We start from the raw sequence: 24883 nt of genomic DNA on the forward strand, positions 1-24883 counted from the left end.
GTAATGGAGAGCGTTACTTCTGGGTTTCGCCACTCGCACATGCACAGATGCTCAAAATGATGTCACGTGCATGTGCGGAAGTGCCAAATCGCAACCTGTGCACACGCAGACACAGGTTGCGTTCGCTTCTGGATGCGAACGCGGCTCCGGAACAGATCCTGTTCACATCCAGAGATACCACTGTATATCATTTCAGTTCTACCATTTGTATCTGGCTCTCCCTCCAAAGTATGGTCATCTCATGGCAACATTTGAAGTACATGGAAAGTGAGTGGAAATTATTATATTTTATATGTGCAACATTACTGGAAATGAATGTGCCTACCTCTTTGATTAACAGGGTCTTTAGCAACATAGGCAACGTAGTCCGTTGTATCCTAAAACACACGAAGCCAAAAAAGAAAGAAATTTTATTTCATGAGCTTAAGCCACTACAATGCGGTCATTCTATTTTACAGCAGACTCCTACCCCCACCCCCACCCCCACCCCCACCCCACTTTACAAGAAAGCAAGCAGGGATACTTAAGGACACTTCCAGACTATTGCTGTTTTCGGGCAGGATTCAATAGACACAAAAATCAGGTTGCACAATTATAGTTGGTCAGGAAGCCTTGCTCAACAAACCTATTTCTTCAAGAAATTAGGCTTTTTGCAATAACAAAGATGAAGGGGAAATGCACTGGCCAGTGGAGGATAACATTTGCTTTGATGCAACGTCATCTAACCTCCCAGCCAAAAAAAAAAAAAGAATGAACGCTCATTAAATAGCCAACATAGTCTAATCTCCTCACAAACAAATCAGGATGAATGAATAAACAAGTCATCTGGAAATGGCCTAAAACAGAGTGACAACAAAGTATTATGTTTTTAATGGTCAAGGAAAAGCAAACTACAAGCTTTTCCATATGAAACAAATCCCTCAGTTATCATTTAAAATGAGCCTTTTCTCCTAATCAAAACCACAGAAGGGTCGGAAAGACAGGGAACAATTTAACTTGGAAACGAGTCACATATGAAATGAGACAACTGACAGACAGTGTGTTATAACAGGTTCTTAAAGTTCAGAAGTTTGTACTTACAGGATCACCTCCAGAAGCAAATGAAATGGACTGCATGTGGTGATTTGCAATAATCTGGAAAAAAAACACAACAACATCATTGTCGTCATCTGTTTATTGGTATGCCACTTTCCCACAAAATGGCGTCCCAAGTGGCTCACAATCTCAAATGAACAACAGTAAGTATAACAATTCAAAGAAGGGATTAGGAGCAATTAAAAACAATTAACTATGCTAAGGTGCTACGCAGCTAGAAATCACCAGTGAGTTACATTGTAGAGAAAGAACAAAGAAGCAATCTACAGTCGTTTTAGTTAATACACATTTAGGCTAAGTTACATTGGCTGTATACACACCATACATTTAAAGCACATGCCTCCCCCTCAGAATAATCATGGAAACTGTGGTTTGTTATTGGTGCTGGGAATTTGTAGCACGACTGGGGGTTAAGCAGCAGTAGGCTAGCTTCAACCACACAAACGCATCTGCCTTCCAACCAGTAATTCAGAGGCATGATTATAGATCAAGGGCAAATTCCGACCAGGTGAAAACATTAAAGGAGGGCATGAAATAGGAGGGCTTCTTGCAGAGGGGCTGTGGCCCATGAATATATTGAGGCCTGGAAGTTCCCCACCCTGATGTAAAATAATGTGCCAGCCTACCTGCTGGGTCTCAATGTTCAGAAGAGTGAGGCTGGTTGTTGAGATGGTCAGTTTTGTATTCATGCCAGAAAACTGAAGGTTACTTTTACCAAGCACTGGAGATAAAAATTTAGCTGGAGGCTAAAAAGACAACAAAATGCCTATCCGTTAGTCTTCACATTTCACTCGTAACCAAGGAGAAATGAAATGAATTAATTATTACAAGGTATTTATTATAACACCAGGACCCTTGGGAGATGCAAGACATACCATTAAAGCAGTGATGGCCAAACTTGGACCTCCAGCTGTTTTGGGACTACAATTCCCATCATCCCTGACCACTGGTCCTGTTAGCTAGGGATGATGGGAGTTGTAGTCCCAAAACAGCTGGAAGGCCAAGTTTGGCCACCACTGCATTAAAGGAGCAACTGAGGGAACTTACAAGGATCCGAACTAGCATGAAAGAAGCCATGAAGGTGGTAGCAAGTAGCAACAGCGCTGTTTATGGTACATGGAAAGGGGGGACTTTAGGTACCGGTACTTAAAATGTTGTGATTCCAGTGTAGCAAAAATAGAATTTCTAGCCATCTGTAACATATGTAGGGGCTCAATGGGACCCAGGAACAAACTGGAAAGGCACAACAATATGGAAGGTATTGTGGCCCCCGCCCTACAAAGCCAAACACAATCTGTGTAGTGCTGGCATATTCAACTGCAGTAGAGGCTACTGAGGCCAGCTCAACAGATGAAAGAAAGATCAAGATGCAAATATAAAGATGAAACAAATTAGAGTTCTTCCCTTCCTTGACAACAGAGGTGGGGAAACTCTAGATGTTGTTGGACTACAACTTCCATCATTGCTGACCATTAGCTATGCTGGCTGGGGCTGATGGGAGCTGTAGTCCTACAACTTCTGGAGGGCGACAGATTCTCCACACTTACTTTAGAAGTAGCTGAGCTACAAATACTACTGGGGTGTTTGTGAAAGATGGAAGAGGTGATTACCATAGTGTTGGAGGAGAGAGCTGAGGATGACTTCTTTTGGGGGGCCCAAGCTACCTGGGGAGGTCTGGATAGCTGAGCAAACAAACCTCTACCATCTGCAATGAGGACACATGGGATAGCCAAAGTGGTCCAGTCCCAATGTAGGCATCACTGATATTTCTAATACATTGGTACTTTGGGTTAAGTACTTAATTCGTTCCGGAGGTCCGTTCTTAACCTGAAACTGTTCTTAACCTGAAGCACCACTTTAGCTAATGGGGCCTCCTGCTGCCGCCACGCTGCCGCCGCACGATTTCTATTCTCATCCTGAAGCAAAGTTCTTAACCTGAAGCACTATTTCTGGGTTAGCTGAGTCTGTAACCTGAAGCGTATGTAACCCGAGGTACCACTGTATTAACATTGAATTTAGTTGCCAGTGGCGTGTAGGGGAAGGCGATGAAGATACCGTATTTTTTGCTCTATAAGACTCACTTTTTCACTCCTAAAAAGTAAGGGGAAATGTGTGTGCGTCTTATGGAGTGAATGCAGGCTGCACAGCTATCCCAGAAGCTAGAACAGCAAGAGGGATTGCTGCTTTCACTGCGCAGCGATCCCTCTTGCTGTTCTGGCTTCTGAGATTCAGAATATTTTTTTTCTTGTTTTCCTCCTCCAAAAACTAGGTGCGTCTTGTGGTCTGGTGCGTCTTATAGAGCGAAAAATACGGTACCTTCTCCCCCCGCCCCATAAAGCATAATGTTCAATGTCAGCTTTCAGTTTAGTGCCAGAAACTCAGGCTGTGTGTTACTCTCCTTTTTTCCTTCCCTCTAGAGGGACGCCTGGCATAAAATGCTGGTGAAATATTTCAGCATTGCTAGTGGCTGCTAATCAAATAACAAGCACTTTAAAGTAAATGCAAACGCTGTTGTTCAAGGCGGTTTACCTTCACTGTGGATGTTCCTTGATTAATTACCTATCTCACTAGAAGCACAGATATGTTCGTATAGTTACAGCCATTGTTACACAATATTTTAGTGTTTAATCGCTTGTAAAATAAACAAATATAAAGAAAATGGCCCTTTCTCTCTAGGTTTGTATGCAGCATGGCATGTAAAACAATACGTCTTTCACTGATAGCAACTATTCCTATTTGATGGAATGTACACATCCACTTGCCCAAGAGGGAGCTGAATTGGCTAGGAAAGGAATAAGCCACGGAGGCAGTGAGAGATTTTACTTTCTTGGGTTCTATGATCACTGCAGATGGTGACAGACCCTTATGTTGGGAAAGATGGAGGGCACAAGGAGAAGAGGATGACAGAGGACAAGATGGTTAGACAGTGTTCTCAAAGCTACCAACATGAGTTTGACCAAACTGCGGGAGGCAGTGGAAGACAGGAGTGCCTGGCGTGCTCTGGTCCATGGGGTCTCAAAGAGTCGGACACGACTAAACGACTAAACAACAACAAGTTTCTGAAAGCAGCAGGTAGGAGGAATCTTATGCCTTTGGGTGTATTGCTGTTGCTTTAGAAATGCTGCTGCTTTGGGATTAGCCTGTGTCTGATTGCTTGATGCCTTCTCAACTTAAAGATATTAAAACAAGCAAATACTAGTAAATGGTAAATTTCCAGGAGTTTCATATTTACCTTCCTCTTTTTTATGCCTCCTTGCGTTCCTGGTACAGCTTCACACAGCCGACTTATTGCTTCCCTTTGAGAAAGAACAAATAGCACAGACAGTTGATGATGGAGCAATGTGGTTTATTTATGCAGCCTTAGCTTCAGATTCAGACAGTGAATACTTATTTTCAATATTTAAGTCCCCCTTTTTTTGATTTCAGCAAAACCACCTTCCAGAAAATAACTGTTAGTAACTTACAAGGGTATGGCCGGCCGGCCTTTAGGCGACTGGGACATTTGTCCCAAGTGCCAGTGCTAAAGAAACTAGTCGCTGCAGCCACTGAACTTGCCCCCTGCCTCTCGCAAGCAACCAGGGGCTGCAGTAGGGGGTAAGGAAATAAGGAAGACAGCTGGTCCAAGACATGCGAAGAAACATTAAAACAAAATTCTCCACTCCACTGTGCAAACTTTATCCTCTCCCAAACTGGTTGTAGTGATGCAGTGTGGTGTTAAAGCAGTTGTCTGTTTACTTTGTACTCTGCCTCTACTTATCATATAAAAATCAAAGCTACCGAACATAGCTCTACCTTTGGAGTAATTCTGGGGATTTCACTCCTTGTTAGAAATGTCTCTGAGGTTTTTTTCTGCAGCATATACAGTATATGAAAATATAAATACATAAATGTATCATTTGTAGCAACAGCCACCCACCTGAAGAAAGGGGTAAGCATCCATTTCCTTACTCCTGGAATACTTTGTCCAGTTCTGGGCACCATAATTTAGGAAGGATACTGACAAGCTGGAATGTATGCAGAGGAGGGTGACCAAGATAACCAAGGGTTAGGAGAGCAAGCCTTATGAGGAATGGTTGAAGGACCTGGGTAAGGTTAGACTGGTAAAGAGGAGACTGAGAGGAGATATAATAGCCATCTTCAAATATCTTAAGGGCTGTCATATGGAGGATCATAGAATCATAGAATCATAGAGTTGGAAGAGACCACAAGGGCCATCGAGTCCAAGCCCCTGCCAAGCAGGAAACACCATCAGAGCACCATCAGGATGGAATAGGCTTGTTTTCTCCTGCTCTGGAGGCTGGGACCCAAACAAATGGATTCAAGTTACAAGAAAGGAGAATTCAACTAAACATCAGGAAGAACTTTCTGACCATAAGAGCTGTTTGACACTGGAACAGACTCCCACGGGAGGTGCTGAACTTTCTATCCTGGGATGTTTTTAAGCAGAGGTTGGATGGCCACCTGTCATGTTTGATCTCGTTGAGAGTCCTGCATTGCAGGGGGTTGAGACCCTTCCGACTCTACAATTCTATGATTCTATGAAAATACTTCCAGTTTGGGGTGGATTTCACCGTATATTACTTTTTACAAAGCCATGGTTGTTTAGTAGCAAGCATGGCAGAACTGGGTGCAGGATCTCCAGCCTCAAATCTTTGTTTAATCAAGCAGCTCGATAGATAGCCTAGAGAACAAACCACAATCTATCTGAATAACCAACCTTGCAGGGTTGCTGTGAAGATTTTGAAAGTGTGATTGATTTCAAGCTGCCTTAAACATTTGTTGGCAAGGAAGGGTAGAAATGGGAGAGGGGGACACCCAAAACTTCTAATAAGATTTCCTTTCCAACCCAATTTAAGTGAATGTCTCTTTTAAAGATTCTGTGTCCAGATGGGGGAAGGGAGGGGAGGGAAACAGATGGCTAATAAAGCACTTGCACGCTTAATGACCTACATCAAAGACAGGCAAATTACACACCATATAGTCAAATGACAAGCTGCATTCCCCTTCCTGATGCCGCCATGGTTCAACAACGAAACCACTGATATAAGATCAGTCAGAATCTCTGTTTTGGCATGCAATGTACCATTTAATTATCCTCATTACAGTTATGCAAGGAGAAAAGGAGTTAGCCTTGCCAAAGGCCACTGTCTCCATGAATCCATAGGGTGACTGTTTGAGTGGAATAGCTTTTCTTGCAATCCAGCTTGGGATATCTTGGTAGATCTCTGAGTAGATCAGGGGTGCCCAAACTTTTTTCAAAGATGGCTGGATTTGATGAAGTGAACATGAGTGTTGACCTTTTTTTAGGATTGGAGTTCTTGAGTTTGGATTGGAGTTGAGCTTTTTTGGGGGGGGGGATTTTGCCACAGAAAATAAACTGCCACAGGGGCCAGATTAAATCTACAAGAGGGCTGAATTAGGCCCCCAACGCGGAATTTGGATGTGCCTGCAGTAGATCAAAAAGTGTTTTTGACTCCTAATTGCCTAACAACTGAAAGACTTCCCCACTGCTACCCTAAATGAGACTGCTAAAACAAAGACACGTTTAGCGACCAGGAATGTTTTAGGGTTTTTTTATCCTGGGCTGGCTGAGCAGTTACCAATATGCAACCTGTAGGAGGAATCTGCCAAACTCAGAGTCAGAAGTGGACACACACCTGATTTAATCCAGGCACGATCATGACCCAGATCAGATTACGGATCCACTTTGTAACCCAGTTGTGTGGATTCCTTTATGAGACAGCCCTCCCTCTGTTAATCTAAAATACTATGTTTAAATGTTTTAAAAATAGGTTATTCGGCCACCTGTAGTAGCTAGCACATGGGACTCCTTGACACTGCACACCTGGGATGCAAATACAGCAAGTCCGCCTGGGAGCAATGGGACTTGATGACTTTCCATTTCCCTTACAAGGGATTGTAGCTGGCGGGGGACGGGGGGGCGGGACACACACGACCCATACACAATCCCCACCCCGAGAGCAAGGAAATGTCAATTAGTCATTAGTAGCGGAACTTGCTTTATTTTCATTCAAGGCATGAGGCAGCAAGAAGCCCCGTCTGCTAGCTGCCCAAGGCTGTGGTTGGTGGATTATCTCTACTTCAATGGATTTGTCCATTCCTAAATTGACACACAGCTCTGAGGCAGTGGACGTGATAAACTGGTGGCATGTGAGTGTTAACAAGATAGTGGTACTCCTTGATCAATCACTTTTCCTGGATACTGTACTTATCTGACAGCAGTTGGTAAACGTAAAGGGAACCCTAAACATTAGGTCCAGTCGTGGCCGACTCTGGGGTTGTGGCGCTCATCTCACTTTACTGGCCGAGGGAGCCGGCGTACAGCTTCTGGGTCATGTGGCCAGCATGACTAAGCCACTTCTGGCGAACCAGAGCAGCGCACGGAAACACCTTTTACCTTCCCGCCAGAGCGGTACCTATTTATCTACTTGCACTCTGACGTGCTTTCGAACTGCTAGGTGGGCAGGAGCAGGGACCAAGCAACAGGAGCTCACCCCATCGCAGGGATTCGAACCGCTAACCTTCTGATCAGCAAGTCCTAGGCTCTGTGGTTTAACCCACAACACCACCCTGCAGCAGTTGCTGGGATGACTTTTTTATAAGTTTCTGTAGAAATGCTAGCTGAAGACGTACCTGGAGAAGGCAGGTGTGGTTTGTTATCCATGCTTCTGTGACACCCTGCGCCCTAGACTGGTCTGCCTTTGAATACAGTCCAGAAGCGTCAACTGATCCAAATGCAGCAGCAAGACTTTTATCTGGCTCTCACAGGTTAGCGCATAACTCTGATGTTATGTTCATTATTTACTTTAGCTTCCTGTATGCTTCTGGGCTGTTCAAAGTGCAGACTCTAGCTAAGGGGTCAGCAAACTTTTTCAGCAGGGGGCCGGTCCACTGTCCCTCAGACCATGTGGGGGGCCGGACTATATTTTTTTGGGGGGGGGGAGGAATGAACAAATTCCTATGCCCCACAAATAACCCAGAGATGCATTTCAAACAAAAGGACACATTCTACTCATGTAAAAACACACTGATTCCCGGACCGTCCACGGGCCGGATTTAGCAGGTGATTGGGCCGGATCCAGCCCCTAGTTTGCCTACCCATGCTCTAGCCTTTAAAGCCCTCAGCAGCTAGAAACAGGTAACCTAGAGGACTACTTGTTCCGTTATAGGTTTATCCGGGAATTAGGATAAATGTCAGACGCCCTGCTCTTTGTGACATCTCAGGAGATTTGGCATAGAATCGTGGAATTGCAGAGTTGGAAGGGACCTCATGGGTCATATAGTCCAACCCCTTCTTGTGAGCACAAGAAACAGAGGACTCAGGTATACAATTTCAAATAAAACTATTTAAGTGTAATATACAATGTGACACAAGATGGCGATGGTGAGCCTTATGGAAAATTCAATGTATTTTTTTAAAACGCTTTTTTAAAAAAAAGCATGAAAGCTTTTTTCTTATATTCATCCAGCTTTTCCTTAATTTCCTTCTTTAATTTGTTAAAATTCTGTTGTTCTGCATTTCTTGTTATATTTATTCCCAAGTACTTTATTATATTTCTTAATTTTATGTCTATTCTTATCTACTTCAAAAAAAATCGTTTTTCATCTTCACTGTAGTTAAATATCATCATCTCTGATTTGGACCAATTAATTTGCAACCCTGTTATTTCTCCAATTTTTTTTTCAAATGTGCCTCTAACACCTGAATATTTTCCAACAGATTTTCAATTGTCAGCAAGGTGTCATCTGCAAATAAGCTCATTTTCTCTTTTCCTTTATTGCTTATTCCTTTTATATTTCCATCTTCTCTAATTACATTGGCCAGAGTTTCAATGACCAATACAAATAAAATTGGGGAAATTTGTGTAGATTCCACCAATGCATTCTTGGTGATGCTATCACGACATTGTACTGTCCTCCAAAATGATATTCACCAGGCTCCCTCACTGTCTTTTACCATAACTGAATACACCTTTATTTCAGTGGACTCTATTGTTGCTTGTAGCAGATTTATTATATAACAACTTTTAACTTTGCTGCTGCTGCTATGTTTGTGTTTTTCTTTGCTTTAAGAGCTGATTGCATTTTGATATTGCTCTTAGAAACTGTTTTACTTGCATTTTTTAATTGATTGTATAGTATGATTTTATGGTTATGTTCTGTATGCCATTCTCAGTCCTTGCAGAAGGACAGCAGGATATAAGTAAATTATTGATTATTATTTTAAATTCATTTCAACTCCCTTCTTGCGAACAATTAATCAGAGAAAAAGTTCTTGCCAAGCTCCTAGCTACTAAATTGGCCTTTATAAGGATGCGGGAACTCTTCTTCCAAGCATATACAAGGGCCCAACAGTGAATAAAACAGACTGGCCTCTTATGTAAGGAAAGCACACTGAGAAGATGAATGAAATGGGGGGGGGGGAATGAGGGGCAAACTGAAATTTGGCAATAAATGAATGCTCAGCTGCTTTGCCCAAAGACCCTCTGGGTAGAATGAATAAGTCCAAAGCAAATACAATAACAAGGGTTCTCATTCTTGAATGTGAAAAAAATAGCAGGACTTCAGGAACAGCTACCCACTCCAGTAATTTTCCCCCCAGTGGGAGGTCAAAGTTTGTTACCAAGTGGTCCCCATTATTTATATTGTCCAGTGGAAAATGCTTTGCTGAATAGCCCAAAACCTTTACCCCCATGAAAGAATTTTGGCCATCTCAAGAGACCTAACGTAAAGACTGAACCACGAACTAGGCAGTCTTGAGTTCAAATCTTTCCTCTCAGTAAGAAGCCTCTCTCTTTCTCTCTCCTTTCTGTGATACTGAGGTAATACTGGCCTATTTTATAGGGCTGTTATGCCATTTCTAGCTCTTATAGCTTCAGGAACTACAGGCTTAGAAATGTAAGCTATGCACAGTGATAGTTCAGAAAGCAGAGGGCTGGCTACATAAGGTTTGCAGGGGACCGAGGCAGTTATAACTAGCAGCAGCTAAGTGCGGCAAAAAGAAAGATAAAATATGCAAACATGCTTAATTTATATAGATTGCAGGGTACTGCTTTTCCTGGCATGGAAGCTGGGCTGCTTTGGCACCCGTGATCTTAAAAGAAAATCAAAAAATCAGCACAGACACAACCTCCGCTTCATCTTTAACCTCCTGGGAGCAGTTCATTCGATCACAATGCCATGTATACCAATCATCAAATAGTGAATCGTAGTACTGCACCAATAGTACCAAAGTATTTGCTTTTTAACATAAAGGCCCACATAAAAGTATCTACTAAAGATGCTATGTTAACATTTATGTTTCTTTTTGGATGCCTGGCTGCCAAGGTGTTGTTGTATAAAGAATAAATTTAAAAAAGGCAACAGAAGTACAATCAAGCCATCCTACCAACAGCACCTGGGTTCCTTGGGTACTGCCAGGGCCCCTGTGGCCCCCTTTGAAAACGTTTCTGGGTTTGCAATGCCATGAAGTGGTACTACGTTAGGGTAGTCGTCGTTAGGGTCCAGTCGTGGCCAACTCTGGGGTTGCGGCGCTCATCTCGCTTTATTGGCCAAGGGAGCCGGTGTACAGCTTCCGGGTCACGTGGCCAGCATGACTAAGCTGCTACTGGTGAACCAGAGCAGCACATGTAAATCCCGTTTACCTTCCCACCAGAGTGGTACCTATTTATCTACTTGCACTTTGACATGCTTTCAAACTGCTAGGTTGGCAGGAGCAGGCACCGAGCAACAGGAGCTCACTCTGTGGCGGGGATTCGAACCGCCGACCTTCTGATCGGCAAGTCCTAGGCTCTGTGGTTTAACCCACAGCGCCATACATTAGGGTAGGGTTGCCATATTTCAAAAAATTGAAAATCCAAAGATGTTGCAAAATCGCAAAGAAATTGGACGTTTTTGAGCTATTTCTGAGGGAAATTGGCAAAAACGACACTGCCCAACATCGGCTGCCTATGTCCAAATTTGCCCAGACATTTTGTCAATTTCCAGCCGGACACTGCTTGCGGTGGCTGCAGTATTCTATATATGTCTGGAAAATTCCAGATGTATGGCAACCCTACATGAGGGCAGTGTGGAAAATGAAAATTGTAGCTCCTGGCCCCAGTCATCCAGCACTGCCACAAAGTAAGCTATAAAAGGGCCACTGATATAGATGGTTCCCACCAGAGGGCACTTCGCACAGGGGCCACCTCAAACCCTGAAGCTGTCCCCACAAGCAATGTGATCAAAATGGCAAAGATATGACTATAAACATGAATAAGCAGCAGCAATCAAGGGATAAAAACAGTAGCTTTGTCTTCATAGAAAGCCTGATAGGAGAGGTTAGTTTTCACCATCTATTTTAATATTGTTGCAACTCACCCTGGGAATTTTTAGTGAGAAATCTAACAAATAACTAAACCCACCTCTTAGGGAATGCAGTTCCAACGCATAAGTTCCACCACCACCAAGAAGGCTCTGTCCACATCCTACCGGCCTAATCTCAGAGAATGGCAGAATGTGGAGCAGAGCTTTGTGCCAAGATCTCAGGTGATGTGAAATTCCTGATTGTCTGGAATTCCTTTATTGACACATATGGACTTAGGGCTTGTTGTTTGTTGCCCTTCAGCTTTAAAGAGTGCTGGTTTTCACAAGGAAAGCTCTAGGACCAAAAAATAAAGTAAGAAGACGAGTGCCCAGACAGACCTATGCCTGGAAAGAGTGAGGCAAAAACTACATGTGGATAACCCCTTCATGAAAAGCACCTTTAAAAAAGAAAAGAAGAGAAACCGCCACTAAATTCCTCTCTATACTTCTCTATTAAGATATAGCAATGTATCCCATTGATCAGCTAAGGAAACACAGCTTGTCTTTATTACCACTGCTCTATTTTGTCAACTGGTATCACTTTCAGGCAAGAACAATAATATTGCAATTACCAAGGGCAACTCTAACTGTTTTGTATTGTTTTCTTTTTGTAATTGCAATACTGTAGGTAGAAAGACAGACAAACAGATGTATACATACAAGCTGATGTGTTGGTTACTTTGGGAAACCTTGAATGTGTACACACACACACACACACACACCCTGTTGTCTCTAGGTCAGGTGGGGGGGAATCCTCTTTTAGGCATTTATGAATTAGCCTTGAGCCCTTGACACAGTTCTGTTTTGCCTTCCCCCATCTGTTTAAATTGTCTATATAGCGTTGGCCTGAGCCTGACAATTACACACAGAGGTGGAAATCGCAAAACCAATTTGATTTTATCCAGCATATGAGGAATTTGTTACTTTTATTGCCCTGAAACTGCATGAAACCAGCCATTTCATGCTAAAAGCATCTGAAACTCTTTTGGGTGTCAAGGAACTTGACACAAGAGCCTGCGGTCTTCTAGACCGTCTAGAAAAAAGAATTTTGTTGAGGAGGAGAGGCAATCTTGCAACGAACACTGGCCCACTTTGTTTATTGTTTCTGCAAATGAGGCTGGGAGCAAGGAGGTGGGCTGATGTAAGTGAACAAGAATGCTGTTGAAGATTCGATTTTAAGCATCTGAGGCCCTTCCTTCACCCGCAGAACAGAAAGGGATTGTATGTATTGACAAAGTAGAAAGTCTAATCATCAAGATAAAATCAGCCTTATCCAGTTAGCCCCACAATTTCAGATGCCTTCTAATTCTAGCGGTTTTGCCTAGCTGCTTTCAAGGTTTAATGTAGCTATCCAACAAGGTATAGATCCCAACTTTGTTATCCCGTAAAGGTCCCAAAACTACTGTCAGCAAGACAGAACATGAGAGAAACCAAACAAAACGATTTAGAAAAATCATGAACTGTGTACTAATAAAAGGAGGACAGCCAGATCAAGTGCATGCTAACTTTTAAATCTTATTTTGGTTTCCAAATTCTTTTACAAAAACTACACAGTACGAAACATACAACCAAGAGTTGTTGCTTACAAGTGTTATGTTCCCAAAGATCTGTCCGAAACAGGAATAGATTGGATATTCTCTTCCCCCTGAGACTAGCCGGAAAGGATTAGCGTCCTATGTCCAAGCATGTAATCCAAACAAATTGGCCCAGGAGTAAAGCCCATTGAACTCAATGGTGCTCTCTTCCAGGAATACAGAATTGTACTGCAATGAACACATACTGAATTGTATGTGGTTTTGTGACACTTGTAAAAAATACTGGTGTGTATTATACTAGGCCTAGGGCAGGCATAGGCAAACTCAGCCCTCCAGATGTTTTGGGATTACAACTCCCATCATCCCTAGCTAACAGGACCAGTGGTCAGGGATGATGGGAATTGTAGTCTCAAAATATTTGGAGGGCCAAGTTTGCCTATGCCTGGCCTATGGTATCCACAGCAGGTATTAAAATGTAGGAGTGCCACAGGTTGCAATGATAGTCTGTGCATTAAGTCCTATGCAGCTGTTCAAGCTATGTGCATGAAATACACATGTAACAGATAGAAAGAGAATTGGCATTGTAGTGGCAGGCCCCCTCCTCAAGCAAAAGATGATCAGGTTAACATCTACATAGAGTTTATGCACACACTGACTCTCTTGACTCCACCATTGCCTGTAGACAGCCCTTCTTACTTGCAGTTGTATACAAGTGAGACTTGCAATAATACATTACAATGCTTCTGCTCAGGATTCCAGGCACCCAGCCTTGCCCTGTTCCAGGATACTCCATACCGCCCAATTGCAAGCATCTAGGTGTAACGCGGGGGACGCAGGTGGTGCTGTGGGTTAAATCACAGAGCCTAGGACTTGCCGATCAGAAGGTCGGCGGTTCGAATCCTCGCCACGGGGTGAGCTCCCATTGCTCGGTCCCTGCTCCTGCCAACCTAGCAGTTCAAAAGCACGTCAAAGTGCAAGTAGATAAATAGGTCCATTAAGGCTGAATGGGAGCTTTAATGACTTAAGCTTGTAACAATTCATTTTCAAAGGCATTGCTTTGGCTTTAATGCAGAAGCCTCTTTTAATAACTAGGCACAGTCTTCCACCCATTTCTGCATCTTCTTTATTGATGTTGGAAATGCAAAAGAAATCTAGCCCACCCTACCCACTGGATTCTTCTTTCCATTGTTTGTCTCTTGCTGGGGATACCATCCTTCACTATGTGTCCTTGGGCACCCGCTCCTATCTGACAAAGGAGATTCCTTGGCTGGAAGCAAGATATACCACTGGCATGACTAGGAACCCCTGTGTATATTGGATATGTATCCACAAGTGCAGTGGAATGTGGAAACAGGTGTTGCCCCACCTCGTCCTCCTTAATCCAGCATCCCAGACACCAAAATACAGTGGTACCTAAGGTTACATACGCTTCAGGTTACAGACTCGGCTAACCCAGGAATAGTACCTCGGGTTAAGAACTTTGCTTCAGGATGAGAACAGAAATCGTGCTCCGGCAGAGCGGCAGCAGCGGGAAGTGGTGCTCCACGTTAAGAACAGTTTCAGGTTAAGAACAGACCTGCAGAACAAATTAAGTTCTTAACCCGAGGTACCACTGTATATGTAATATCTCCTAGCAGGTGGTAAGGGATAACCCTGGACACAGGCCTTCTAACAGATGCAGCTCTTGCAAAAACGTAGCTTAAACCACAGAGCCTATGACTTGCCAATCAGAAGGTCAGCGGTTCGAATCCCCGCGACGGGGTGAGCTCCCGTTGCTCAGTCCCTGCTCCTGCCAACCTAGCAGTTCGAAAGCACGTCAAAGTGCAAGTAAATAAATAGGTTTCCATGTGCTGCTCTGGTTCGCCAGAAGCGGCTTAGTCATGCTGGCCACATGACCCAGAAGCTGTACGCCGGCTCCCTCAGCCAATAAAGCGATATGAGCGCCGCAACCCCAGAGTCGGCCACGACTGGACCTAATGGTCAGGGGTCCCTTTACCTTTTCCCTTTACCTACAGAATCAAACCATTGGTTCCTCTAGCTTAAGTATTGTTTACACCAGGTGCTGGGAACCTCTGGGCCTCCAGATATTGCTGAACTCCAACTCTCATCAACCCTACCAAGAATCACCCAACCAGATCTACACTGACTTGGCCGCAGCCCTCCAGAACGTCAAAGAGAGAATCTTTCCCAGCCAGACCTGGAGATTCTGTGTATGGAGCCTGGGACTATCCTGTATACAAAGAAGATGCTCTGCTACTAAGTGATGACCCTTCCCTTTCCTGCCAGGCTGCTGGCCCCTGCACCTAAGTTTGGACACAAGCAAAGGCAGCTGAGCCTGCAGGGTTTAGTGCCCTACGGGAAGCACGGGGGTCTTCCACTGCTGTGCTTTGGCCGCGGTGTGAAATAGCATCCTTTGTCACCATTGCATGGTTTAGGTTAGGTATGGCTGAATGTCAATTTCAGTTTCTTATCTTTCTAATCTTAACTTCCCTGTCAGTTTGCAATTCTTTTTTTTTTTTTTTTTTTTTTTTTAGTCTTGCCTCTCTCTTTTTTCTTCATGATCCTGCTCCCTCATTATTTTGTGTGTATGTTTTCACCCAGACACAATGTTTTAGGTTACAGCATGAGGGTGGGAAGAAATTCACCGAAAGGTCCAAAGGTCTGCTCCTGGATGTATTGAAGATGAACTTTCTAAAGCAACTGTTTTCAGAGCTTTTGTGGTGTTTTTTATATTCTTCACAATGATCAGATATATAGGTTAATGACATGTGGTCTGAAAAATAGGAGAGAGAGAAACCTGCTTGCCCTCTGCTATCCTTTGAATGATGCCCCTGCTCTGACAATTTCCTGCAATTGTGCTGTGTGGCACAAAAGTCAAAATATTAAGAAGCTGTTGCCTCAGAATCCTTCATGCCACTATCAATTTCACCAAGGTTGGGGGTGGGAAGCAAAGAAAAAACTAGAATCTTGAAAGACACACTCCTACCTGACCAGAGTCTAGGAAAGCACGCCTGTTCTCAGAGGAAAGGCATATAAGATTCCCCTCCAACATGTGGAAGTGAAACACAGGAGCAATTAATTCCAATCTTAGATTTAACATAGGAATACCACATCTGTGCTTCTGTACAGCAGAAAATCTGTTTGCAGAGGAAGTTACAGACGTCTCAAGATGACATACAGAACAGTGTAGTTCATGCTTAAATAGCCTTCAGGGAACCATGGGTTGTCTTTATTGCTTCCTGCTCAATGGAGACATTTTATGATATTCATTCGTATGATTGGTGGTGGGCAATATATTAGTGAAATAATGTCTAGCTACAGGCTCTTCGCGGCTTTCTAAGCTGAAGCCTGAGACTTGCTAGCCTATTAAACAAAATGCATTCAACACCAACCACTGGACGTCATTTCCCTTCTAATATCACTTTGATAAATAATAGTGATATAAACAGAGACCATGACACAATAATATGTTCTGCATGGCAACTTGAGAGACAAAAGGGCAGCCAAACGTATTTTCTAGACTGTTTTTTTTTCCCCCCAGACCATGCATGCAAAAACAGAAGAAAACAGGGCAGTGATTCAAATGGCCTGGTGCCCATTGTAAATGTCAGCCTCTGAAGCCAGTTCTAGTTGCATGCAACCGGGCATCTACGACGACTAGAAGTCTTGGAAGAAGATGTACATCCTCATCTACATCAAAAGAAGCATTCAGTATCTGTTCAGTGGGGTTCATATGAACATCACAATGTGGACACTCAGCTTCATCTGCTACATGTCTAGATGCCTGGACAGATCCCTCTTGGTTAAGGACGAGGGAGAAATTTCATTCACTTTCCATTTAAGTGAACAGACTTCATGCACACATTCCAAACAATACGGGGACCAAAACACACCCGCCCTTCAAAATCTGCACTCCTTTGAATTTAGCAATGCAGTTCTCCAGTCATGTGAGGTGTACAAAGATGCATGTAACTCGGGTAACGTGTGAATAAAAATGCATATATTGCTGCAAATAACATACAAAAGTGTACTATATTAGTGCACTATATGCTTTGTATAAATGTGCATATTAGGCAAAATTGCATACAAACGTAAGTATATTAGGAGAAATTTGCACTAAAATGCTGGTGAATTTTCATGCAAAATTCTTAAAAAAAAAGAAAAGAAAGCAAAACAATGTGGAAATGAGAACTGAATTTAAGATTGGAAAAATGAAAAACTGAGAAACTGAAATGGACAGATTCTCTCAATTCCTATTCTTGGGATAGTTGCCTAATGTTGACAAAAGTCATTTTCTTCTGATCCACTTGCTTTCCTCCCACCCCACCCTGCCCCATCAGTTGCTTGCATTTTTTTGTGGAAAAGAACTTTTTTGTGCATATCACATATGCAGTAGAGCACAAACATTTGGTGCAGTTTCTGTTCCATCGGATTTCTGGGCATGCCTGAATTCTTTTACACATTCTGTCTGCCATATAACACCATGTGGTATAACCAATTACCAGGCTATATACTGGAAATGCATAAAACCTAGGATCAAGACGACAAATAGAGGTGCTGCTTTATTTCCTGATACTTGCTAACTATTAGCAGCCTGAAATTAGCTCCAGAAACAAGCCCCTTCTGCTAAATAAAATATGGAATGTTATTAACATTAATCTAATACATGGCTATGCAGTTTAAGTATGGGGAAGCATTACTGTAGATGATTTGGCTGAAGGTGACAATATTTGTGAGTTTTTACTACCCATATAGTGGGATAGATTAGAATCTCTGATCTAGAGTTGAAAACTCTCATTTTCTTTCTGATCACTTCTGAATGTTCTTCTATGATATGCAATAGGATGTATGTTCCCAAACTGTGTCTCACTGGAAAAAGAGGTGTTTGCGTTATTATAAGGTTAGGTTTTTGTGTTCAGAAATCATCATTCACAACCTCTGGGGAGCTGATAAGGCCAATGTCACAAGGATTACAGAACAGTTTGGAATCCATCGGATGTACATATGGCATAAAGTTAATGTTGAATTGTCTGAGGGGGAAAAATAGAATTTTGGTACAATCTTCCATGGCATGGCATGAAGCAGAACCATATGTAGCCTGTACAGAGTATGGCTAAGCATATCAGAAATCTGTACAACAGAAGTCTTTAAATGAGATTTTCAAGGTTACCCAAGCTTTGGATCGGCATACTAGCCAGCTATTAATTGTGGTTACCACTAATTCTCTTCCTCCCTTTAAGGGCCAAGCTAGTTGTGATGTTAAGTGCATGGAAGCAATTAAGGGTGCAATTTATTTTATTTTAAAATGTAAATAAGCTGATGAAACTCTTCTCCCCCGCAGACCACATGAAAGTTTTCCACCCCCCACCAGCCAAGTTGTTATTAGTCCCAAGAGGGAGACTCACAATGGTGCCACAGAGGGCTTAAAGGAAAAGCAGGGTGTTTTATATATACTTATGAAACACCTCAGAAAATATCTTCGCTAGGTGTAATGCAAATAAAAAGAAAATAAAAACATGCTCTGATACAACCACAATAATCTCGAGATGACCAACATAAAGACCTAAATACAAAATAGGCACAATGAAATAGTTCATACAGTGCAGAACAAAAACAGTTATCAGATACGTTCATATATTACAACTATCACCTGTACCACAGGGACTTAAAATTAGATGAGAGGCCTGTGAAAACAGAAAAAATTGAACCTGGGTGCCAGGCAGGCCTCCCTAGGGAGAGATTCTAGAGCCAGGAGCCACCAACAAAAAGGCCCCCTCTTTCATTTTGACTGTAGTAATGATTTTTTAAAAGCCAGTTCTCCCACTTTTCCAAAAAGGATTATTGCTTTTCTTACCCTCTTGAAAATTACAGTAGAAATAAGAATGTGAAAGTTCCCACGTGATAATATTTGCGTGTGGCTGCATTTTTTATTTATTGATGTCTACACTTTGTGAGCTGCCAGGACAGCCCAGGAAACCAGCAGGGGAATAGGAGGCTAAAGAAAATCGGGTGGTGTGCAATGTGCTTCTCAGATGCCAGATCTGCTACCTGAGGTGACTGCTTCACCTCGCCTCATGAGAGGGCCGGCCCTATGAGCTGATATTGTAGCCTCAAACAGAACAAAAAGGACTATGTTAAAAAGTCATTGAAAAGCAATCACTTCTACCTGCAAAATAAAGGATTTACTATTTAGTAAGCTGCTATTTTCAAACTTCAACCACTTACCTGGTAACTTGTGTCCGAGTGCCAAAATCCAGAGATCTCATTGACTGCAACACTTCAATACAGCCCATATACTAGAGTAAATATTGAGAGAGAGAGAAATCACAGCTGTTTAAAAATTATCTAGAAAAATAAAGAGAAAGAAGTTCCAATCAGAAAACGTTCAAAAGATATACTCCTTAATTTAAAATGATAGCACAGAAATACATAAACCCAGTGGCGTAGCGTGGCAGTTGCAGGGGGGCCGCCGCACCGGGCGCAACATCTGGGGGGGGCGCTTACACTCGCAGCTCTCTGCCCCTACCGGGTTAGGGGGCGCAAATTACTTGCCTTGCCCCGGGTGCTGACAACCCACGCTACGCCACTGCATAAACCCATTCCAAAATCTCCCCATTTATGGAATTTATATCCAACCCTTCCACCTGAAGGAGCCTAGAGTAGCAAACACATTCAAAACAAGACAATAAAAAAGCATTCTAAAAGCAATTAAAACCTTCTAAAAACAGTTACAGTTGAAAACATAACCTTATCCAGTGATTTCAGGGTTGCCAAGAACAGTGTATTTCAACCATCAAACGCCCGGGTAAATACAAATGTTTTCTCATTTTTCCTGACTGTCAGAAGTGCATAAAAGTGTGCATAAAAATGAATTTATTGGTGAAAATAACATACAAAAATGCATTATATTAAGAGAAATTGCTTGCAAAAATGTGTACATTAGTCAAAACTGCATACAAAAATGTGCGTGCTAGGAGAAATTCACACTAAAATTGTGATGCATGTTCTTGAGAATTATATCTATCTTTTTATCTATCTATGGATAATTGCTGCAGAATTGTGGAAAACTGAATTTATGGTTTGAAAAATGAGAAAGTGGGAGAACCAGAATTAGACCTCACCATTCCTATCGTTGACTAATGTATACATTTCTGAAAGCAATTTTCCCTAATCTAATGCATATTTGTATGTTATTATTTTCTAATATATTCATTCTTATGCACACTTTCCCCTAATGTATATGCATTTCTTTTTTTAAAAAAAGGGTCAGTTGGGAGAACTGTACTGCAAAATCTGGATAGGTGTGAATTCTGAAGGATGGTTGTGTTTCAGTTTCCATATAGATGGAGTCGCCTTTAGATGCAAACAGAATCAGTGTTCCCATCCCTAATATGGCATCATCTATAATGCAAAAACAAAGAAGTTGCAATGCATTTCATATAATATTACAATTAGCTCCCAAGACTAAAGATGTAGATTTTAAGGGGAGGAGGGTATTTATGAAGAGGCTTTTCGAATCAAATATTTGAAAAATTCCCCTTGAGATCATTTATCCATTGAAGAACGTGTATGATCTATGCTATGAAAGGTAGGCAACGGTGTATTTATATGCGTGCTCTGTTTTCTGTTAAGAGCAGAAATCTTGCAAACTGGCAGGGCTGTGCTTCGCCATGCTTGATAAAGCCAAAGATTCGGAGGAGTAGGTGAGTCACAGTTTGAGATCATATGACTGTGAGTAAGACACGCTGCACACATCTGTGTGGGAAGCTACGCTGAGCAAAAACTGCAAAGTTGGGGTGGGGAGGGTGAGAGAGAGAGAGAAGAGAAATCAATACCAGGGGTTTTGCCATAAATTATCCTGAGCAGAGTTAATCTTATCAGCATTTCACCAAAGCCACTTTCACTTAAAAGCTTGAACAGGGATAATACATTAAATACAGGAGCATCTCCTAGGATCTGGGCTTTTTTAAAAAAAACGTCAATGGGTGACTCCAGCTCCTGGGACTATTAATGGCTGTAGTTTTCAATAGGAAGGGAACTGAGAAAAATAGGTAGAGCTGGTTTTGGAAGGCAGCAAGGTGGGACGAACACCAATGGCCCTGAGGAAGTCTGAGGGTGCTGGGGAAAATGCCACTATGTGACCTTTGCTTTGCTATCAGTCATCACCAGACTGTTGCAGCACAGGGAAAGATGGGAAGCAAGGCCACTCCATTGGCTCTGCTGAGATGCCAGCTCTTTTTGTCTCATCTTCTCCTTGGCCGTTCTTATAGGACCTTTGTAAATTTGAGAACTGGTGCTTGCGTTTTCTTGTTTTCTCTTCCCTTCCAATCCCCTTTTCCTTGGGTGTCGTGTCTTTTTAGATTTTACGCCTGATTACTATAAGCCGCTTTAGGAGTGGCATTATTTATTCATCATAAGGTCCCAAGGTGACTGACAAAGTACACAAATAAAATACAGTGGTACCTCGGGTTACTAACTTAATTAATTCCGGAGGTCCGTTCTTAACATGAAACCGTTCTTAACCTGAGGCACGCTTTCACTAATGGGGCCTCCCGCTGCCGCCGCGCAATTTCTGTTCTCATCCTGGGGAGAAGTTATCAACCCGAGGTACTACTTCCGGGTTAGTGGAGTTTGTAACCCTAAGTGTTTGTAACCTGAAGTGTTTGTAACTCGAGGTAGCACTGTACAGTGGTACCTCTGGATGCAAACGGGATCCGTTCCGGAGCCCCATTCGCATCCAGAAGTGAACACAACCTGTGTCTGCACATCTGTGCGTGCGCGGGTCGCAATTTGCCGCTTCTGCACATGACATCATTTTGACCGTCTGTGCATGCGCGAGCCGCAAAACCTGGAAGTAACGCGCTCCGTTACTTCCAGGTCGCCGCAGCGTGCAACCCAAAAATACTTATCCCAAAGCTACTTCAACCCGAGGTATGACTGTATTGAAATCAGTTAAAACAAATACAATCAGAAGAATAGGTGGGCCTTAAAATTCTCTCTGGTATCAAAGGCCAGGGCAAAGAGGTATGTGTTCAGCATAGGATGAAAGCTATAAAATACAGCTTTTTGGCTGAAGAGTAGGGTGAAAATGTTTTTTAAAAATCAATAACAATGGGGAAAGAATGAATTTTATCTGATGTTTTCCCTTGCCTCAATTCTTCCACTTCAAAAGGAGGGAGGTGTGGACCCAGTGCTTTTTTTCTTAAAAAAAAAAAAGTTTAGGGGTACTCTCATTTTGACTCAAGAAAACCACCATTTTATAGTTCAAATTGGGAAAAATAAATACAGTAAATGGACAAAACTACAGAGATTCACAAAATGTTTTGGGGTATGTGTACCCTTGCATCCCTCCAGAAAAAAAGTACTGGACCAGAACATAACATTAGTTAACAGATATTTTGGGGGAACGCACTGAAGTTGATGAAAAACAGAGAAATTCTGGTTTTAAATTAGAAAAGGGGGGGGGGGGTTAGCCATTATTGTTAATGAGGCCTTCCGCCGCCGGTGCCCTTCCACCATTCAACTTCCATTTGTAGACCAAGGTAGAGTTCACTAAATGGAACACTACTTCCGGTTTTGTGGGGTTCTTATACCGAATAGTTCGTAAACAGGGCTGTTCTTAAACTGAGGTACCACTGTACGTCTTTAGGTTTGAGAAAGAATTGAGGGTTTGCATCCCTCTTTTTTTCTTTAGGTTTAAAAAGGCTGTATGTGTGAACAGGCTGCTGCAATAGATGGGCCTTTGGCCTCATCCAGCAAGCTTTTCTAACGTGCTGGTAAGATGAGCCAGTGCAAACAGGAACTGAGTGGGAACAGCAAACAGTATTCTTGTGCACTGTGATTTTTTGAGGAAACACCTACGTTTTGGAGACATCATTGGAGACCAACAGCCAGCACATTACTGACCACTGCCAAATACTTTTGTTTCTGTCTAGCTCAACAGCCCTCAACCTGTGGGTCCCCAGATGTTGTTGGACTACAACTCCCATCATCCCTGAGCTCTGGCCTTGCTAGCTAGGGGTGATGGGAGTTGTAGTTCAAGAACATCTGGGGACCCACAGGTTGAGAAAAGCTGGTCTAGATCCAGCTGACCTCCTCTGTAGATCCCTGGTAGCTTCAAAGCCCTGGCGTCTACTGTATCATGCTACTTCCTGGAGCCAGGCATGATGTGAAATTCCATGTCCTCCTACGATGCTTAACTGATCTATTTCCTCAGTGAACAGGCCACTTTGCCATTCAGTAAGGGACTCAGTAACGAATGCCAAAGAGCAAGCGCATCTGGCAGGCTTCTTTGCCAGGTCAGTCACCCACGGGATGCCAAACCACAACTCATCAGGAGTAATTACAAAGGAAGCAGATGGAACAGCTGCAGCCCACTGTCCATCTCTTTTGGCAAGGCTTGGAGCTGCAAGGGTCTTCAGGCAGACACCTGTGCTCTCAAGTATACTGACACACACACACACATTTGGATATTATAATTAAATGTTTGCACCCGGTGGAGTGGATCTAAAAGAGAGGGAGAAGCTAAAAATATGTTCCCCCAGCTCCTGAATCATAGATGAGTTTGAGAAACACTGAGTCACTTGGAGTTCATTTCCTCCTCATGGGAGTCTTGGGTGGATAGAAAGGCAAAAATATAGCAACCACACAGAAGTCATGCAGGATTATGTCTGGTCCAGACAGCGCCCCAAGGGGAGACTGCCTTGGACCCTTATGCATTCTGTCTTGAGCCAAGGTAAGACACCAATGAAAGTGAGGGGGGCAATGTCTTGGAAGCAATGGCACAATTGCATTGCTGATGTCCACACACAAATTGTTCAGATTAAATGGAAGCAGAATGAACCTGGGTGCATGAGGAAGGACCTTGCTGTGTGTGTGTGTGTGTGTGTGTGTGTGTGTGTGTGGTGGAGGAGAGGGGTCAGTTTATTTTCTTCCACCCCTTAAAAGTGATGGTATGTGACAAAGCAAGGATGGGGAGATGGCGGCCCTCCAGATGTTACTGCACAGCAGCTCCCATCATCCCTGGCTGTTGGCTATTTTGGCTGGGACTGAAGAGCACATCTGGAGGGTCGCAGCTTCCCCATCCCTGCAATAGGGCATTTGTCTCCAAGAAGAGCATACCCTCCAACATTCTGCCATCTAGACGCAATTGTTAACCCCGCTCCTTTCATTCTCAGTCCCATGTTCAACCCTTGGAACCATCTGCTCAAAGGCTCAGAGAGCAGGTGATGGGAGATACCTTTGCCTTTGTTTCTGGAGAGCTGCTAGCTGTCAGAGTAGACATAACACAAACTGACCTTGAATAAGGCAACTTCTTATATACCACCCAACTCTGCACTGCCCCATACGATACATTGCAGAAGGTTCTTTTTCTGCTGAATACCACATAAGACTTACTCTGCCCTCCCCAGTTTAAAAAGCCAGGAGAGCCTTTGTTTCTTAGGTTAAACATATTGTTTGGGGGTGGGGAACATGATTTTGTCCTGCAATCTGTTGCCAACAGTTCAAAATGTGTCTCCAGCGAAATGTGACATGCTGGGGTACACTAAGCACACATTTAAAGCACATAATGTGTGCCCCCCCTCCAAGAATCCTGGAAACTGTAATTTGTTAGAAGTGCTGGGAATCATAACTCTGTGTGGGGTAAACAGCAGTTCCTAGGATTCTTTGGGGGAAAGTAAGTTCTTTAAACATGCGCAGGCTTAAACATTCATTCATGTATGCATGTGTTTCTCTGTATGCATGTTAAGAGACACAAGCCCACAAGCTACCCCACAATGAGATTTAATTTCTAGAGCTCCAGAGGAGATCACCAGACCCTTAGGAATGAAAACACCATGGTTCACACAAGACATGACAATAGAAGCGGACTCACAGGCTCCCAGATG

At 42.9% G+C, this 24883-nt stretch overlaps 1 protein-coding gene and 1 long non-coding RNA gene across 2 annotated transcripts in view; one reads left to right on the forward strand and one right to left on the reverse strand.

The window, feature by feature from the left end:
- Nucleotides 1–24883, reverse strand: part of SHC4 (SHC adaptor protein 4) — a 49472-nt gene that overhangs the window by 13922 nt on the left and 10667 nt on the right. Inside the window, exons 4-8 of the mRNA XM_081838963.1 lie at nucleotides 19221–19291; nucleotides 4328–4391; nucleotides 1722–1841; nucleotides 1081–1134; nucleotides 326–377 (exon numbers count right to left, since the gene is read on the reverse strand). Coding sequence (XP_081695089.1) covers nucleotides 326–377; nucleotides 1081–1134; nucleotides 1722–1841; nucleotides 4328–4391; nucleotides 19221–19291 — 361 coding nt within the window. The remainder of the gene's footprint in view (nucleotides 1–325; nucleotides 378–1080; nucleotides 1135–1721; nucleotides 1842–4327; nucleotides 4392–19220; nucleotides 19292–24883) is intronic.
- On the forward strand, nucleotides 186–3928 carry LOC309328985. The gene is made up of 3 exons (XR_014150987.1): nucleotides 186–267; nucleotides 1052–1238; nucleotides 3515–3928. It is a non-coding gene; the product is annotated as an uncharacterized lncRNA (long non-coding RNA).

This window comes from Podarcis erhardii (assembly GCF_964252035.2).
Source record: "Podarcis erhardii genome assembly, chromosome: 14".
Classification (NCBI taxonomy): Eukaryota; Metazoa; Chordata; class Lepidosauria; order Squamata; family Lacertidae; genus Podarcis; species Podarcis erhardii.